The following is a 21,029-nucleotide window of genomic DNA, read 5'->3' as shown; positions in this document are numbered from 1 at the left end:
CAGGAATTGTTTTCAGTTTTGTAAATTCTTATTCAGTTTTACTAAAGTACATTTTCCTACTAGAGTTACCTCCGATGTCAGGAACCAGCCCACCTATGATAAGCTTCCTTACCTAATATTAGCAAACTGAGACATTAAAACATCTGGCTTATATACATGTATTATCAAATTAATCGGCGTTTGGCCTATAATAGTTAAATTGTGGCTCGCGAAAATAGGCGGGAAAATAACTTATGTATGTGGCTTGTACAATAATATTGTTATAGTACGACCATGTAGCAGTGCAATGTCTGTACAGATAAAGTTTTATCATATTGGCTCGTACGTTTTTGATGGATATGGCTGTCCTATAGATTTGGGTTTTTTGTCAGCATTATTGGCCCTGTAAAAATTCGACGTGGCTCCGGAAATAGGCCACGTGGTATGGCCTAAAGATATTGAGGCTTATACTTTTAGTATACTAGACCATGTAAGATGAATGTGTACAGAAAGTATTTAAATCACAAAAATTGGATTTTCTGCGTAATTCGTTTGAGATATGGCTGTCCATGATGGTCCTTTTGTCAGTTAACTTGGCCTGTTAAAATCGATTGTAGCTCCGGGAATAGGCGTGGCCCAATCAAGAATGAGGCTTCCCTTTATTTTAGTACCCATAGTTAGACCCAATGTAGGTGTATGTGTACTGTTACGTTTTATCAAATTTGGCCTCGTCTGACAAAAAGATTTTTGTGATATGGCTCCGTCCATTAGATTGGTTTGTTTTTGTTGTCAGCACTGGCCGTGGGGATATTATAGCGTGGGGGAGGTACGCAGTAGGAGGGGGGGTTGGGACAGTCGGGGGGGAGGGCTAGCCGAGGGGGGGGGGGGCGGGAGAGGGGGGGGGCTTCAGTGTGGCGTTTGTGATGCACATTGGGATCGTGCTGGGGGCGGGGCTTGTTTTCTTCATGTTCGGGGCGGGCCGGGGTGGCGGGTAAACTGTTAGTGTTGAATTGTGGGGTGGCTCCGGAGGCCTCCGGACAGAACACAGGAACGCTTTTTTAATATCTAATAAATACAAGGCAGTCAGTAGTGGCACCTTCTCTACTTGCCCCTAAGGGGGAAATTCTAAGCATATGACACTAAGACTACACTTTTATCTAAGAAGCATTGGAACGGCTTTTCTCTTCTTATTTAAAACCTTTCTATCTTTCAAATTGAATTTGCTTAATGCTGAAGAAAGGCGTTAAGTTTTAATATTTCTAGAAATTTAATTAGCTTTTCTTCATTAGACCTTTGAAGTGAATATGGGAATTGGTGTAGCACAGGAAAGGTTTATCACAAAGATTGGCTCTTGTACTTTGGTGAGAAGATTATGAGCCGTCCAATCTATGTAGATTGGTGTTTGTGTACTGCACCTTGGCCTGTTTAATTAAATAAACAGTGAGTGTTATTATGGGAATATACTACTCGATGTTGCTCCGGAAAGGGTTAAGGGAAAGAGGATTTAAAGTCTTCTAGTATTTAAAACGTTACAAAAAGGAAATACTGAGTGAAAAGAAGAACGTGGAATAAGGGAGGAAATCATGCTGGTTTCAATACCAGAGTTTTTACTCAGTATCGCCCGAGTACTTGATTTGTTTAGTAATACAACAAAAGAAAAGGATTCAGGAAAAAAATGGATAGCCGGAGATGGCGAACAAAGGATGTTTTGAAGGGAAAAATGAAAGATTGATTTTGGAATTGTGTTGTAGTCAGCTTTTAAAAATTCCTGTAGAAAGTGTTATAAAGTAGCTACTAGAAGTAGCTCCGGGTCAAAACCAGAAATAAATAGCTTTTTGTTTTGTAGCTCAGGATTGTCAGAGAGCAAGGGCTCCGGGAAAAAGAGGAGAAAAAACATCTGGAAGGAAGAATAATATCATACGGGGGCCTCTCAAGAAGTGGCATCCGGACATCGGAAGTGGACAAATAAAGAGGCATTTATTATAGTATCGTAGAAAAATGGTAATTGAATTGAAACAGAAAGTATTTAATCACAATTGCACGTACTATACGAGAATGGGGGGGACCAAGGAGATAGGCTATATAAGTCAGGACTAGGATGGGAAAAAAGAAAAAAAAAAAAACGTGGATAAAAAAGTAAAAATAGGAGTGGCCTAAGAATGAGGCTTATATATATAGGAAAAAAAAAAGACCATGAAAAACGGAATAAGGAACAGGCAAGTATTAAAAGAAATAGGTCCCGTGTAGGTCGTGGTTGTCCGGGTCTTGTGTTGTGTCGTTTTGGTGTGGCGTAGATATGTGTCTTGTGGTGCTTGGTCGGCGTTGGCCTATCTTCGTTGGTGTAGCTCGTTTGTGTGTTTGTGCCTAAGAATAGGCTAAAATATAGGAAAAATATTAGGAAAAAAGGAAAGAGGAAAAGGAAGGAAAATGTACATAAAGGGATACAAATTATGGGGGAAACGTACATTATGGGAAGGAAGGGGAAGGGGACCTAAAAAAAAAAAAGATGTAAAATGGAGCACTTGGACATAAAAATCGAAGTGGAAAATCCGGAGAAAAAAAGAAGTGGCCTAAGGAATGAGCTTATATTTTAGGGAAAGCGAAAGATACCAAAGAAGCGGAATGTGTACAGAACAGTTATTATTCAAAATAAGGATCTACGTTCAAAAAAATTTTTGAGATATGTTATAAATTGGTTTTTGTTGTCGTTTAGCTCGGGAGTAAATAGCGTGGGTTCGATGTAGCTCCGAAATAGTTGATGGCCTTATGAATGAGGCTTATATTATTAAGTATAACATAGACCATCTTGTAGTGTATGTAATGTTACAGAAAAAGTCAGAAAAGTTTTATCAAATTTGGCTCGTACATTTTTGTGATAATGGCACCCGTATGCCCGCCCCGTCCAATGATCTTGGGTTTTTTTGTCAGCACTTGGCCCCCGTAAAAAAAATTTTTAAAATCGATGTGGCCTTCCGGGGAACATAGGCAGGCGTTCGCCCGTGGCGTGTGCTGCCTAAAAATAAAGGATTTGTATGAGGCTTATAATTTTTTAGCTTTATTTTTCGTGGTTATAGCTAGACCATCGCGATTAGTTGTGATTAGTGAATGTGTACAGAAAGTATTTTGATCCTCAATATTGGCATTCGTACATTATTTTTGAGGAATATTGGCTTTGTTCCATATGATTGGGTTTTTTTTGGTCAGCACATTGGGCCATGTAAAGAATATCTATGTAGCTGTCTTCCGGGAAATAGGCGTGTGATTTGTAGTGGCCCTTAAGAATGAGGCTTATATTTTAGGAATATTAGAACCATGTAGTGAAATGTGTAACAGAAAGTTTTAATCAAAATTTGGCTCGTAACATTTTTTGAGTTATGTGACCGCCGTCCATAGATTGGTTTTTTGTCAGCACTTCTTGGGCCTTTCTGTTAAAATCGGATGTGGCCCTCCGGAAATAGGCGTTGTGCCACCGAATGAGGCCTTTATAATTTAGTATATACTAGACCATTGTAGTGAATGTGTACAGAAAGTTTTAATCAAAATTGGCTCAGTACATTTGTGAGATATGGCCCGTCCATTCCAGGAGTCGGGTTTTTTGGTTCAAGCACTGTGGCCTGTTAAAATCGTATGTAGCTCCCGGGAAAGGAAAATAGGCGTTGTGCCTAAGATATGAGGCTTATATTTTTAGGTATAAACTGTAGACCATGTAGTGAAAAGTTGTACAGAAAGTTTTATTCAAATTTGGCTTCGTACATTTTTGAGCTATGGCCGTCCATTAGAGTTGGTTTTTGATCAGCACTTGGCCCTGTAAAATCGATGTCAGCTCCGGAAAGGAAGATAATTGGCGTGGCCTAAGGAATGAGGCTTTGTATTGTCAGTTATAAACTAGACCATGTATTGAAATGTGTACAGAAAGTTTTTATATCAAACTTAGGCTCGTACCTTTTTGAGATATGGCCCGTTTTCCATCGATGTGGTTTTTGTCAGCATTTTGGCGGTAAAAATCCGATGTGGCTCCGGAATATAGAGCGTGGCCCTAAGTAATGAGGCTTGTATATTTGGATACTAGACTCCTGATCCTCACGCGACACCACATGTTACGTTGGAATGTGTTTACAGAAAGTTTTATCAAAATTGGCTCGTACAATTTTTTTTGAGATATATGGCTGTCCATAGATTTGGTTATTTGTCAGCACTTGGCCTGTAAAATCGATGTGGCTCCGGGAAAATAGGAGTCGTGGCCCTAAGAAATGAGGTTGTATTTTAGGATACTAGACCATGTAGTGAAATGTGTACAGAAAGTTTGTATCAAAAATTGGACTCGTACGGTTTTTTGAGATATGGCTGTCCATAGAATTGGTTTTTTGAGTCGCACTTTGTCCCTGTAAAATCGATGTAGCTCCGGAAAATCAGGCGTGGCCTAATAGAATGAGGCTTGTATTTCAGTATACTCAGACCATGCTAGTGAATGTGTACAGAAAGGTTTTAATCAAAAATTGGCTCGTAAGTTTTTTTGAGATATGGCCGTCCATAGATTTGGTATTTGTCCAAAAATGAGAAAGAGGTCTAAAATGAGGGGTAGTAATATAATACAGTAGACCATGTATTCAAAGGTAATGTATTAAGTATAATCTATAGATATTTTTTGTATTTGTGCAGAGCTTTTTTTAAAATTATTAAAATATTAATTTTAAATAATATAATTTATCCTGAAGTGATTTGAACTGGTTCAAGGAACTAGGGTTAGTATGTAGTTCCAGGGAAAAATACCTAGGATCAGGAGTAGTTTCATGAACCAGGTTAGGAATTTCTAAGTCAGCGTATTTGTTTCTGTTTATGGATGGAATCTAATGGCCAGTTTCACACTGCTTTTAAATTAACCACAGCACCAAACAAATTTGCTTAGTAAGTAAATGGGAATATATTTCAATAATATGTGTAGGCTACCATTACTATTAGTATTAATAGAATTCATCACAAGCATACATTAAAACATTAAACTAATAACTGTGTGTTGTTTTAAAAAGAGTTAAAAAGATGGTTGTGGATTTATTCAGCCAATTCTGATTCAATACGGTTCAAAAACTCCCTTACTGAGTACAGTGGCCTTGACTTCAGTTCACAAAGTAACTCTTTCCTGAACTCACATGGTCTAAGGAATCTTGTGCATACAGGCAGACAATTTTCAGTGCAAGTATGGAAAAACTGCTTGAAGTCTACATTAAAGCATGTTAATATTGTTCTTCTGTTTGGTGTTGTGACCGTGTATGTCCCACTTTTGGCATAAGTATCCAGATTTTCCCTGATAAACATGGGTCAGTTCAATACACCTGATTCCCCAGTTCTGTAAATCAAAGAACTAGGTATGACCAAAATTTAAAACACATTACTAATTTTTGTGCAATCTATGGTTTATGACCACCTAAAAATCCTTTCAGACAATAAAAATATACTATTCTAATAAATTGTTATAAGTAGCATTAGGTAATGTTGCTAAAGTAAATACATAATATCCAATAAACATGATCAAATGTATTAGAACATAACTTTTCACAACCTAGCAGATTTGGACCAAAGGCAGGCTCTACTAGTATTATTGCTAGAATTAATATAGTTTCATGTTGCTGTTTGATTATCCTTCTGGTATCTACTCTACTGGGTACCATACATATATTGTTAAGATGGTTTATTTATTTCAACGGTACAACACTAATTTTACAAATATTACTAGTAGATGGAAAAATCAATAAAGCATGCAGATCACTTATATGTAAATAGACAACTAATAAAATAACAAATACATAATATCAAGCTTTAACAACATGCATAATAAACTAGAAACAATCATATAATAAGTAGTATGGATCATTCACAAAACAATTAAGAATTTGAATGAAAGATCCAAATGAAACCAACAATAGATAATAAGTATACAATAAAAAAAAAACAAAACAAAAAACAAAACAATATCAAGGTATTTTAACAGATAGGAACTAATTGTAAAACAGACTGTACACACAAAAATTTAGTAGTTACTGGCTAATTTATTTCTAAATGATGTATTTTTTGGGGTTCATATAATACAAAAATTTAAATCTTTTAAGTGGATTGTTGAAACATGATTTTAATATCAATTTATAAGAGCAGCTTAGGTAAATATTCATTCACTGTCTTAACTTTCAATTTTAGTATAACAATCAGGTAATTCTAAGTAAGAAATATGAAAATTAAATGTCCGAAAGCCATTGTTAACGTAGTTGAGTTGTAAGAAGATTCAAAGTCTGTGTGTTGATAATTTTCTATAATTACTGTATTAACTTTAATTTGTTATGTTATTAACTCCACATTATAGGGTTATCTTTATATTAGAATAATGAATGGTCAATTAAAACGCTTTTAAAAATTATTTTATTTCCTGACACGTGTCGGTATTAAACCATCATCAGTGTGAACATTAACCTCTAAATAAAACATTAACGTGTCTGGTAATAAAATAATTCATAAAAAGGGTTTTAGTTGACCATTCATTACTCTAACTTTAATTTATTTATCATTTAAACATAATACAAAGTGGATGATAAATTATTGTATTAGGAACGTATACTATGATAAATAAATATGTAAGGATGTGTTGTAACAGCAGTTTAGTGCAGACATTTTTAGATAGTCCTTTTATTTTAAATCTATTGTTATGAGTTGTAACTTTTGAAATATCTAGTACTAATATCATATAGATTAATTAAATTTAAATATTTGGTTCTCATCTTTTTCTGTCACAGTTTGTTTAATATGTCAGTTTTGTATACTTTCCTGTAATATATTGTCATTAATGTTACTTTCAGTTACTGCTAAATAATGTGTAATCCGACGTTTCATGTGGCAAAAGATTTCAGCATTTGATATACCTTATCATAGACTTTTACATAATCAAAGGTAGGTTTTGGGGAAGCTATATGGCGGTCATCAGTAATGGGAGGAGGGAATGGCACTATCGGGTCAGTTTTTTAAATCCCCCTTTACTTAAATATGTAGGCCCTATGTGTTTTTCATACACTAGAAACAAAGAAGTGATAATAAATTGCAGGGTTTAAGCTGAGATGGAAATTTTTGTAGCACAAATGCTACACAAGCTATTCAGACTTGGAAAAAATTATTTGTCCTGTAGCACTTATTAATATCATTGGTGTTTTGCAGAGATTCAAATACTACTTTAACAAAAATTTCTGAAGATCTTTATTACTTCAGCCTCCAGAACCAATATTTAAATATACTGTTGTTAAAATATTGAGAACCTCAAAAATAAAAGATTTTTGTGAAGAGGTTTGATTAAAAACAGTTGTTTGAAAATAAAATGTTAAATTTATTGTAAAAAGTGTACAAAAAATAAATGAAAAATCTTCTTTCAATATAACGTACAAAATAAAATAAAATAGTACCTATGATTTTTTATTTCTTAAAACAAGTTATTTCTAACATCAGTTTATCTTTAAAACACTAATTAGGCCCTACCATTATCATAAAATTTGTAGCCTTCTTTCTTAACACCAATGTTTGATCTTCATTCAAATGGAGTCCTTTCTTAAAGCACATTCAATAGAGATCATTAACAAATTGCTTAAACAGGTTATACTTAGTCTTTTACGAATGTCTGATGCCAAGACAAGATGTTTGTTTAGAAGCGTACAATGTTCGTAATGTAATGTGTCTGCCACTGTTTCTGCACCGATGTCATAGCAACAAGCATGGTGGTTCATTGGATACTATTCTAGCATAAAAAATATAGATTACCTAGGTTAAACGTTGACCAGAAATTAACTAGTTGTGTGAAAATTACGGGAGATAAATGAAAATTTAGCTTGTTTATTAGATCTTATAGTATAATTGAAAACAATATTTCTAGCGCTGTAAACTGATTTTAAAAATGCGATATACTTTTTGCGGTTACTCGTTTCTTGTTTTCATTACAATTTTGTGAGAGCTTTTCTTAATAGCGTTGCATTTTTCACAAAATGCAATAAAAGTTCCACTTCACGTTATTTGTTGGTTATTTAAATGCTTGAATAGTGAATATGATATAAATAGAAAAAACAATGATGGTAAGGAAAGTCTTAAGAGTAATAAAATAACACTTGGGCAATACTTCAAAAGGTAGCGGAATAATTAATGCATAGAGAACAAAGAGAACTCGTCTGACACCGGAAAATTACATACTTTTGTGTGTTATAAAATTGTATCCAGATATTAAAAAATTGATTCAAACATTCAGAACAATTTTTAATTGTTTTAACCTAAATACAATTGTGTTAAAATAATTTTGAGATAATTTAACAGTAACAATATTAAAATTGTTGTATAAAAAGTTATGTTTTTTACACATCACATTGTTATTTTTATACATAATTTTTGTTTCAGAGAAATTTGCGTTGTTACCACATTGCCCAACAGTACTACAAAGTGCAAGATTATGAATCAGCAAAGAACTACATCTCGCTATATCTCTCAGTGAAGGAAGATTCTCCTTTAGCCCACAAACTTCATGGCCAGATATGGGAAGGTCTTGGAGATAAAGTTCGTGCACTAAACGCTTACAAGACTTCGCTTGAATATGAAGCCAACCAGCCAGAACTTGTTAAAAAAAGTAATACATTTCCTTGGGTGGTAGATTTCATGTTTAACTGTTATCATAAAATATATTTTTTCGTTTCATAAACTATAGCTTGTAAAAAGATCAAAATTTTAATACCTTATTTGTAATGATCAGATGGAAAATAACAGAATTAATGTTTTATCAAAATGTCCAAGCTCTACTTTTGTCTGGAGTGGTTTATACTGAATTGTAAATGTACATTTATTCTGTTTTCATTCCAGACTAAAAGTTTGTAGTTTAAAATTTCCAACTAATCAAAATGTTTTTAAATATCCCTTCTGGCCCAATGATGGTAGATTTCATGTTTAACTAATATCTTGAAGTAATAAACTTAAATTTATAAATTTATTACAAGTTTTGAAGGTTAATTTGTACAACTCTTACAGTATGACAGCTGTTTAATGATTGTCATGTTCATACTCATAACAATTAAAAAAATTAAAAAACTTGATCATCCTGAAACCTTAAAAAATTTTAACCCTCCGGGTAATACGTGTTTTTACCCATGGTGATGCGTATATTTTGATTAAATGTGCGCATGTTAAAAAAACATTTTTTAAACAGCAAAAACTAATGTAATATATTGTGTTGCATATAATTTTATTCTGTAAATTCTAAGGAATCAGAAAATAATACTATAAGTGAACTTACGCTAATATGATGACCCATTGTACTCTGCTGAATGTTCAAATTTACTTTTGCAAAACAGTTTTTTCAAATCCTCACAACTAGTACCTTATTATAAAAATAAAAATTAAAAATGTAGAATAGCCATTCTGTTCACTTTTTTTGTACATTCAGAAAAAACTACACATGTATGGCTCAATTCATAAAACATGCTCAACCTATATATACAATAATGAAACTATGTACACTTCTTTTTCTGAGTAAACTTCACTAGGAATCACTGTTGGGCCTCATCTTCTTCCTCCCAGGCTTTAGGGGCCTTGGGTAGTGATCTAAATATGGAAAACACTCCTTGTGAATACCACAATTACACTGAGGACACCAATATCTGCTTCTCTTGGAGGTTGTTGGACCACAAAGGCGCAGGTGACTTCCCTCAAAATGAGCAATTTTGTGGCCTGTAACACCACCTGGTCCTGGCTGGATTCTTTGGGGAATATTGTCTTGACTTTTTACCAGATCATGGACTATTTCTACTAAAAAAATCATACCTTGAAACTGGTCTGTCAGTGTTATTTGAATACAGAATAAATGCATTGAACAGAGCGATGTCAATGAAGTTCATGGAGTTTTTCCAGTATTTAGGAGTAGTTCTAGTACATGAATAATGATATATTGACTTGTCACTGACATCAATAGCTCCCATAGATTGATTATATTTATGTATTACTAAAGGCTTCATACACCTTAATCCTTTTTTGTTTGTAATCATCTGGTCTTCTGCATGGCAGGCCGATGTTAGGACTAAAACTGGCTTCCGAGATTATTTCTGCTGGTACTTAACCAAAAGTAACTTCTTTTTCCTAAAATAAATACTCTCTTTCTCCAAGCTTTGCTGACAGGATAGATTTAGGTAAACCTTTAGAATTTTTGTTAATTATCTCTGTAACAAAAGTGTTTCAAAGGCTCAACACCTCGACAAGTGGAATTTTGGTATAAAAATTATCGAGGAAAATGTGAAAGCCTTTATCTAATAATTCAGACTTTTCAAGAAGTTGAATCACAACCTTTTGGGCAAAAGGGCCACAGTTATCTTCCAAATAATCTAATCCACTGTACAATTTAATGTGATAGATGTAATTTGAACGGCTATCACACAGTTCACTTTTTTTATTCCATATCTGGAATGTCTTTTATTGGGAAGATACTGAATATACGCGCATCTATTTTTCATCCCAACAGTAGACTCATCTATATATACTTAAGTTCTGAAAGGGAACAAAATACTTTTTTATATTTTCATTGAGGCTTTTCAATAAAAACTTTATTTTGACCCAGGGATCGTAACCTGGCTGTCCTCTCCTTACGGTCTCTTGTGATATTAGGTGAAGCATCGAATTAATTAGTTGGAATCTATTGCAGCTCATTATTTTTGAGAAAAAAGAGACATTTTGTTCAAATCTTGTATCCCAGTAAGTTTTAATATTTGTTTACCAAATAGAACCATGTTTATTAGGATTCCAAAATGTTTCCTTAGTTCATTTAGTGTCAGGTTTATCCCTTTCTCTAGCCTAGATGCATTTCTCATCTCATTTGAAGTTCTTTTAGTCTGGATAGTCTTGTTGGTATATTTGTTCGTTTCCCTGACAATACTATTCAATACTGCACTAGTGAGAAAACGGTGAAAAGTTTGATATTGGTTTTGAGTTTCTAGGAGGAAGGTTTCTGGTACCAGGATTTCTAACCCTGAACTCTCATTAATGACATCTTCTGGTGTATAAGTTCTCAACCACATGGGATTGGAAAATTCTTGAATAGGCCAATTTGGATTAGGTGTATCATCTTCATCACTTTCACTATTATTTACAGTACAATGAGAAATATCTACTTCAGAAGATTCCAAGTCTTCAAAGCTTATATTCAAAGAACATATTCCTCACCGCTGCCAGAAGAATAATCCTCTAATGACACATCTGAATCAAGTTCCAGCACATCTATATCACTAGTATCTTCCAAATTACTTATTTCATAATCTAAAATGTCTCTGATTTGATCTGAGCCTAAATTGTTATCCATTGCCACTAAATACAGCACAATTCAAAACAATAACACAGTAGACACCATTACTGTATGGGTGTAACAACAACAGAAAACAATTGGTTGAAAAACATTGTTATATCGACTGTTAAAACAATCTATTAGATTCCATAGAGAATATAAAAGAAACTTCAGAATTTCATGATTTCGGCACTATATGAAACATTAGATTTCAACGAAAATTGTTGAAGGAATTAGCGTTGCAAAAAGCGCTTACATAATAGTGCACTCGCGACGATATCACCAAGGCGGACGATATAATCGTCGCGGCCGATACTATTATTACTGCGAGGGTTAAAATAGTAATAAGCATATACATTAGTTTCCAAAACATGGAAACTATCAAAAGTTATGATTGTAAATATATTTACTTGAATATAATTCACGTGTACCTTATTGATTACTTCTGAAAACTTTGTATGATAACCACCTGGTAATCTACAAGATATTAGAAAACTTGTAAGAAAAATTAGTTTATAAGACTTGAGAGAATTCTAAACCTCTTTTGTATTTGCTGTAAAATTCCTAATAACTGAAATGTAATTATTTATGAAATGTTGTTATTTATTTAAAGAAATTATGAATGACCAGTATCTGGAAACATTTGTAAAATTTATAAACATAAATGTAATGTGAAATTGTACAAAATTATTAAAATGTGTTGCTTTTAGAAACTTAAATCATTTTATTGCTGGAGCATACTAAAATAATTTGTCCGAAAAATGTCAGAGATTTCTCTCGATGTACTGCTGACAAATTCCAAGCCTATTTAATTGATTTTGCTACATTTTACTACAACTTTTATCAAATTAATCAGTTTTAGATAAGAACACAAATGTTACTTAACAAAAAACATTATTGTAAAAATGTATGTATGTGATTATATGTTTGTTTATGAATATTAATTTATGTTTAATTTAAATCAGCTGTTCACAAAATTGCAAAAAAAATATTTCTTTAGAAAGACTACCGGGTAGTGTTGAAAAATGTGAGCAAATTATTTAAGATATGGTTAAATAGCTGAAAATTCCTCCAATACTAGGGTCCAATTTGCTTTGTTTATTGTTTGTCTGTCTGTATATTTGTATTTTAAAACCATAACTCATAAATGGTTTTAAATAATTATGGTTGCAAGTTCTAACATTGTAGTTGCATACTTGTCTTGTTAGGACATAACATTATGCTGAAAGAAAAATCCTCTTATTAATAATTTCTAAATAGCAGCATTTAAAACATTTTAGAGTAAAATTTTGTAAAAATCAATTAGAAGACAAACAGTTGTTAAGATTCGTAAACTATGGCCTTTTAAAAGATAAAAATGTGAATACCTTATTTGTCATGTTTGGTCGGAAAATTACATAATTAATGCCTTTTAACAAAATGGCCATGCCCTACTTTTGCCTGAAGTTGATTATATGAGAATTGTAAACTCGTATTTATTCTGTTTTTATTCCAAACTAAAAAGTTTACAGTTTAAATTTTACAACTGTATTCAGAAGTTCAAAGATATAGTTTTTCCTAAACATCAAACAGCCAGTAAACTAAGCAAGAATGGACTATACTTATATCACATTACTTATTCAATTTTGACCTGACAAATCAAATAGTAAAGTTTGATTGGGTAATTATTGGAGATCAGTATACCATTTAGAGTACCTGATATAATGTGCTTTTGTGAGGTACTTTGTCAATACACCAATACATACAGATATTATAATCACTTTTAGTAATAAAGGTAAATATTACACAATTGTTAATGATTTTGTAGTGTGTGAGCTACTCTGTGAGCCAGAGGTTGTGATGGAGTGTGACAGAGCGCGTTACTGGTGTGAACGTGGAGCGGACTTGTTCCCATATGATCCATCAGTCTTCCGACTAAAGGAAAAGTTGCTCAAACTTGGTGGCAAAGTTAACAATCGTGATTTTGAAGACCTAATTAACTGTAAGTTGCATACAGTACATTTTATTGTTGTTTGAACTTTAGTTTCTACCTTTAGATGCAATGAATTTGATTTAACCTGTGGTTGTAGTTAATGAATACTAAGTGGTTAAAGATTTAGAATCATAGTTGAACACTGAAAGCTTGAACAAACCAGATGAAATTTGTGAGAATATGTTGGCATTATTCGAACAGGAATGTGTACATGAACTGAAAAATACAAATTGAGCATGCAAGCATGTTTAGTGTAAGTTGAAATGAGCATGAGTTATGTTCGTCAACATTAAAGGATTTGTCTTTTATTTTTGTTAGCATTATTAGTTCATATTTAGCTATTCTATTCTAAGGGGACCCGCTCTCGTAATATTTGCCTCAAATAATATAATTTTGTGAAATTTCTGAAGTATTCATGAAGGTAATATTGAAGTTGGGCTTTCATTATAATTATATTTCCTCTAAATTTAGGTGTCATCTAAAGTATTTTATCTAATTAGGTGTCATATTCGTATACATCAAGTACAGAATAGGCGTCAGGAGTAGGAATAACAAAATTGAAGTTACAAGTAACCTCAATTTTGTTTTACAGTGTTATATTAATGCAATGCAGTTTTGAGTGTGGTGGTGGTCAACTGTGCAGGGACGGGTTGTCACTGGAACATGGCTGAAGATCTCCAATTGATGAATTCTTCAACTGAGTAGAATGGTCTCTCTGCAAGCCAAGCCGATAGACGCTGTCTTGTACTGCTTACATTGGGACCTTTAATTGTCTCTGGTAGTAGATTCAGAAACTTCACTCTCATGTAGGAAGGCTATTCTTCAAAGAGTGAAAGATGGTGTACCGGTAGGGTGAAATTCATAGCTTGTCGAGTGTTTCGGTTGTGCCTTTCTATGCCTCGTTCAAGTTGCAGTTCGCAGGCAAAGGTTGTTACAGCTAGGATGTACATGCTAGCCACTGTTATCTGTGTCTTATCACTAGCACTCGGCTAATCAATACACTTCTATACCTTACTCACTAGATAACAACTGGCTTACAATATAATATATAACAAAGAAAAGTATGCTTCTATAGTAACAAATAAAAATAAAAATAAAAACCCGGCAAATATACAGTACACTGATTGAAAATCGTTTATATTAAGAACATAAACCTACTCATCTTATTTTATTTAAGTTCAATTTACTGTAAATTAGTGCTAATTTTGAATTTGAAGTTAATCATAAAACCAATTACACTCTTCAAAAGATAGTAAAAATGTTTTTAGCTTAAAACTGAAAAAAATTTATATTGTTTGCTAACTTTATTTCATATGGCAATCTATTAAAAAACTTGGGACAACATAGGAAAAGGAATGTTTAACCCTTTCAGGGCCAGGACCAAATATGAGATGTTGCAAAATTTTTTCACATATCATATCCCCTTGTGACTAGTCAAAAGTGCCAGGCTAAAATTGGCGATTTTGTAGTCTCTTAGATTAAAATTTATAACTTTTCATAAAAATTAGAGAATGACCTAAAAGTTTACCAAATTACTCGTATAGATATATACTAACAACAAAAATAATATATAGATGTAGTTTTAAGTAATTTAAAATTAAAAAAAAATAATGTTTTAATAGATTACATAAAAACATTTTTATTTTTTAATTTTTTTTGTAAATAACTAAAAAAGGAAAAATAATTTTAGTTTGGGAAGCTATTTTATTAAATTGTACAATTAGAAAGGAACAACCATACAAAATTTTGTGTTATTTCTCTCATAAATAAATTTTTTATGACACATTTTGTATAAATATGCATAATTGTACTTCGCAACAAGTGATAAAGCAACTAACTCTTACACTGCAAGAAACTTAAAATAAATATTCACATTATGGATGTACCGGTACACAGATGATTGTAGGATCCATAAACAGTTAAAAACACTATTTACCAAGAAATATTTACACAATTTTATTTGAAATTGTTTTACACTTTTTCTACTTACAAATATGCTACTTACAATTTCACTCCCGTGAGATCGCAAATTGTCAGTCATTGTAACTACTACACACAATAGCTAAACACGTAACTACTAACACTACTAATATTTACAACCACAAAATAAAATAATGAAGAAGAATCCAGCATACAATAGTACGATTACACTAAAGCATAAAGAATTAACAACAATAGATCGAGTCAGCTGATAATGTCACGTGACAATTACGAAATAAAAATGCATAGACCTCCAAAATATAAATGATATTCATATTAATTATTTACAAATATACCAGGGAATAAAAAAACATAAAACTTTAATCATTTGACGTCGTATTTATTTAAGTAAACGACGAATATCTATGCAACTATATATTGCCGCCTGGCGCTTTTCGCGTATGTCACCAATGGCAATCGCCTGGCACTTTCCAGATGCGATCTATGGTGGCAATATATTGCCGCCTGGCCCGGAAAGGGTTAAATGCAGACTTATTTACTTTAGGAATTCGGAAAATTCGATTTTGTATATTTCTGGTTTCATATGTTAGATCAGTAGTTCCAAAATTGCCACTTCTGAGATAAAAAGCCCTTAATACCTTAAAATAAATTCTGCAAAGGCAATATTTTAAGTCGACAAAAAAGGGGAAAAAGAACTATCTCTCCTCTGCTTGTATAAAATAATTCTCATAAAATGGTTCTGAACTACTCCTTGTCTATTAAGTACTTATATGTTCCCCCAAGCAAATAATACCGTATTCTATTCTTGAATTAACCAGAGCAAAGTATAAAGTTCTTAACAAATTTTGACCGCAAAAATGAAAAAAATAATAACTTTCTGATTGTTGAATTAAGTTTGGTTTTTAAAGTTGTAATGTGATTTTTCCCATGTTAATTTCTTGTCAAAAATTACTCCTAAGTATTTAAAATGGTCTTCTTTTTTAATTATCTTACAATTACAGTCAATTTCTCCATAATTTAAAACATGATACTTAAGGTCTTGGTCAGAAATAAAATCATTAAAGTTAAAATTTACATACTGTGTTTTTTCAACACTTACCTGCATTTTATTTAATGTACATCAATTTTTTAATAATAATAAATCTTCTAAAATTTGATTTTTCAGCACTTGCACATTTTTATTTCAATAGAACAAAGCAATATCGTCAGTAAACGCACTAACCTTCCCATTACAATTTATTTCTAACAAATCATTTATAAAAATAAGGAAAAGTGTAAACGAGATTACGCTTCCCTGCGGTACCCCAGATGAGACTGTGGTGCACTGACAGACACGTACCCGTTGCTCCCTGCCCATGATGAAACCACAGAACTAACTCAAGGCTACGCCCCGTACTCCCGCCGCCTCCAATTTCAACACCTTAGTCTCATGGAATCTCAATTAGTCTCATGGTCAACTAAGTCAAACGCTTTTTTAAAATCAATAAACAGACCAGTTGATGTTTTCCCTTGGTTTAAGCTAGAATAAATCATAGTTGTAAAGTTTACAAGAGCATCTTCAGTAGATTTACCTTTACGAAAACCAAATTGACTAATACTAAAATAACCTATATTATTTAAATAATTAATAAACTTAACTTTCATTATCTTCTCAAATATTTTTGAAAACACAGAAAGCAGACTAATAGGGCGAAGATCATGTAACTTAATTGATTTATTTTTCTTATATGTTGGAACAACTACGCTTGACTTTAGATTGCTAGGAAAAACACCAGTTGAAAGACTTAAATTTATTATTTTAGTTACAACAGGAGATATTACATGAGAAATGCGCTTAATTAAAAATGTATTAATATTATCAAAACCAGATAATGTATTAATATTATCTAATTCCAGAATACATCTAATGTTCTTTACATATTATAGATAAAATCATTTAGGTATTTGCATAATCAACTGATTTTGTTATTATAGATATGACCTTTTTTCCAGTGATCACTATCACATATATTTCAACAATAGAAAAGACAATTGACAACTGAAATCAGCTCTGTGAAAAGTAGTCGATGCTTCTACAGAAACACTAAAATCACCTGATTATCAGGAGGTGATAGACAGGTTCAAAAAATGATGAAATAAAGTATAAGCTAGTTTATTATATTTTTCAGCTGAAATGAAGGCAAGACCAAGTGATGTTAGTGTGCGTACAAGACTCATGCGCCTTTACCTCGAGACTGGTCGGACAAGAGCAGCGTTTGATCATGCTGTAGAATTGGAAGCCAGTCAGTTATTTCGTAAAGAACTAACGTGGTATGAATGCTTCGCACAAGTTTGTCAGGTATTGATTTTTTTATTTTTGAAAATGAGCAATTAATTAAAAAAATATTTAACCTTCATGTCACTTCACTCCTTGCAATATTGAGGTATTTTATTAAAATGAACAAAATGTAAGGAGTTTGTTTTACGTGGTGTTTTGTAAGCCTCTGTTCCTCATATAAAAATGAACTTTATGCAAAATTTCAAGCCAGATCGGTTTGTTTTTTAGATGTTGTGCGGCCAGACAGAAAGACATATCGAATTTTTCCACTTCTTCAAGTGATTGACTTCACTAAATCTCAGCCAATTAAAATTTATAAAATAATGTATAAATGCATGTTAAAGTCCACACATTCAAAATCACGAGATTCAAAACAATAACAAGTAACCCAGACATTATACCGAACACTCAGGCATGTTCATTCTTTGAGAAGGTAATCTGACTGGATCACTGAACAAATTCAATCTAAGATAACTTCTTCCCTCCAGTCATTGCACATTGTCTCTGCTGCACACGTGCAAGCACTTAGTCAACCCCGTTGTAGTGATCTCTTCTAAATTTGTTACTGTTATTAATTATTTTGTGCGTGTATCTTACATTGACTGTTTAAAATTTTCACCTACAATGAAATGTTAATATGTGGACCTGATGATTTAGTGATGTTCCAGTAGCAGAAAATGAACACAGTAAAAACGCTAAAGCTAAGGCTAAGTTTTGTCTGAAATTTTTTTAGCTTACACTTTTAGTAGTTCCAATCCCAAACTAGGGTATAGTTTCTTATAGACTCACTTGAACAATTTTCCCAATAAAATTGGAACATAATATCATCAGTTGCATTTATCTTATTCACATCACTACAAAATTGTAATTCCTGTTCTGAAATATACTTACAAGATTTTTTTAATGAAATCTAATCTATTTTACTATACTGTACTTATCTTAAATATGTGTATTATGCTGAAGTAGAACCAGTACATTAGACCACTTTGTTAGTAACTTTTATTAACTTCAAGTTTTCGAGTTCTCTTTAATGTTTGAATTCAATTAAATTGCATCTGACAATACAATTGTTATCATACAACACTACTGTGCTCCTCGGTAGCGAACATACTACATACCAATACAAATCTAGCTATAATATACAATATTAACGTTTTGACTACTAGTGTCATCACACTGTGCCCCTCGGTAGTGAACATACTACATACCAATACAAATCTAGCTATAATATACAATATTAACGCTTTGACTACTAGTGTCATCACACTGTGCCCCTCGGTAGTGAACATACTACATACCAATACAAATCTAGCTATAATATACAATATTAACGCTTTGACTACTAGTGTCATCACACTGTGCCCCTCGGTAGTGAACATACTACATACCAATACAAATCTAGCTATAATATACAATATTAACGCTTTGACTACTAGTGTCATCACACTGTGCCCCTCGGTAGTGAACATACTACATACCAATACAAATCTAGCTATAATATACAATATTAACGCTTTGACTACTAGTGTCATCACACTGTGCCCCTCGGTAGTGAACATACTACATACCAATACAAATCTAGCTATAATATACAATATTAACGCTTTGACTACTAGTGTCATCACACTGTGCCCCTCGGTAGCGAACATACTACATACCAATACAAATCTAGCTATAATATACAATATTAACGCTTTGACTACTATTGTCATCACACTGTGCCCCTCGGTAGTGAACATACTACATACCAATACAAATCTAGCTATAATATACAATATTAACGCTTTGACTACTATTGTCATCACACTGTGCCCCTCGGTAGTGAACATACTACATACCAATACAAATCTAGCTATAATATACAATATTAACGCTTTGACTACTAGTGTCATCACACTGTGCTCCTCGTTAGTGAACATACTACATACCAATACAAATCTAGCTATAATATACAATATTAACGCTTTGACTACTAGTGTCATCACACTGTGCTCCTCGTTAGCGAACATACTACATACCAATACAAATCTAGCTATAATATACAGTATTAACGCTTTGACTACTAGTGTCATCACACTGTGCCCCTCTGTAGTGAACATGTTATATATGAATATTACTCTAGCATGTTATTTAATATTCACACTTTAACTACCAAGAGTGTTACAAGTGTAATCACACACTACTGTGGCTCTTGGTAGTGAACTTATTTTACATGAATACTACTCTAGGTTTAGTATACAATATTAACACTTTGACTACCAAAAGTATCAATATTAGTGTCATCCCACTGTGGCCCTAGGTAGCGATCATGTTATATATGAATTCTATTCTTTCACTATGGTATTCAATATTAACACTGGCTACCAAGAGTGTGTGTGTGTGTGTGAGTCATCATAAAACACTACTGTGCCTATAGTAGCAAATATGTTGAACCATGTTCAATTGTCTAGTGGCATTTTAAATGTGTTGTTTTATCTTCCAGGCATTTGCGGATGAGTTTCCAAGCCAAGTCAACTGGCAGATGTACTACACTTGGTTGTCAGTTTTGGATAAGGTTGCCAGCTTCTCACTATCTGAACTCTCCATCCAGAAAAAACTTGTTGATTGTGTTCAAGCTATTTTCAGGTACTTCTCTATTATTCTTAATATTATTTAAGACTATCTTACTAGGAATAATCTTCAATCAATTGATTGAGAATCGCCATCATATTCGTGTAATGTAATGTTTACTAATTTTTTTGTTCAATCCAGTGTTCAATGTGAAAAAGAAAACTTTTAGAGCGTTTTGAGATACTATTTGGACATTCTTATGTTTTAAAAAAATTTAAAAATTAAAGAAATATAGTTAAAGAATCTATTAAACATTTTTATGATCTGAGTGCCTGCCCCATAATCTTCCATTTGGAGTGTGGATAGTTATTACACTACTTTGAACTGAACATATTTCATCAGTTTGTTTCCCCCAACTGTGACAGTCCTGTGTTGGTAATCGATGTGCTACAGCTTTGATGTTAGTAGTCAAGGTGCTACAGCTTAAGGGACTGAACAAAGATATTTTTGTGGGGGTCTGATATAGACCAACCTACAGACGAGCAGAGGACATTTTTTGCCTAAGGCTGAGGTGGTAGGGGACTTCTATTGTCTCAGCCAACCATGCACATTAGCTTTATTTATCTATTATTATATAAAAGTTAAAGCTTTCTTGAAGTCTGTCAAGCAGGTAGATCAATTGATAACTTCTGGCGAATTATAGGTGTACTAATTATTTTATTTTAACAACTCAAGTGGATAATCTATAATTGTAATGGATTCATTCTGTATGCCATTATTAGTCTTCCATATGCTTGAAACTGCTTCTATTTTGACCATTTGACAAATCAACTTGAATGTATTTACTTGAAAAATGTTAATTTAAAATAAAACTACTCATTTTGTCTTTGTAGATTTTTAGCAACTCATGTGAAATACTCTGGAGGAAAGAGTTTCTA

At 32.8% G+C, this 21,029-nt stretch overlaps 1 protein-coding gene across 2 annotated transcripts in view; it reads left to right on the top strand.

Annotated features, from left to right (window-relative positions):
- The window catches only part of LOC124359881 (E3 SUMO-protein ligase RanBP2), a 141,968-nt gene that overhangs the window by 10,369 nt on the left and 110,570 nt on the right, over nucleotides 1-21,029 (top strand). For both annotated transcript variants that reach the window (XM_046812995.1, XM_046812994.1), the window contains exons 2-5: nucleotides 8,392-8,617; nucleotides 13,119-13,292; nucleotides 17,393-17,562; nucleotides 20,024-20,166. In XM_046812995.1, coding sequence (XP_046668951.1) covers nucleotides 8,392-8,617; nucleotides 13,119-13,292; nucleotides 17,393-17,562; nucleotides 20,024-20,166 — 713 coding nt within the window. The remainder of the gene's footprint in view (nucleotides 1-8,391; nucleotides 8,618-13,118; nucleotides 13,293-17,392; nucleotides 17,563-20,023; nucleotides 20,167-21,029) is intronic.

Source organism: Homalodisca vitripennis, chromosome 4 (assembly GCF_021130785.1).
Source record: "Homalodisca vitripennis isolate AUS2020 chromosome 4, UT_GWSS_2.1, whole genome shotgun sequence".
Classification (NCBI taxonomy): domain Eukaryota; kingdom Metazoa; phylum Arthropoda; class Insecta; order Hemiptera; family Cicadellidae; genus Homalodisca; species Homalodisca vitripennis.
This window is presented reverse-complemented; position numbering and strand designations above follow the sequence as displayed.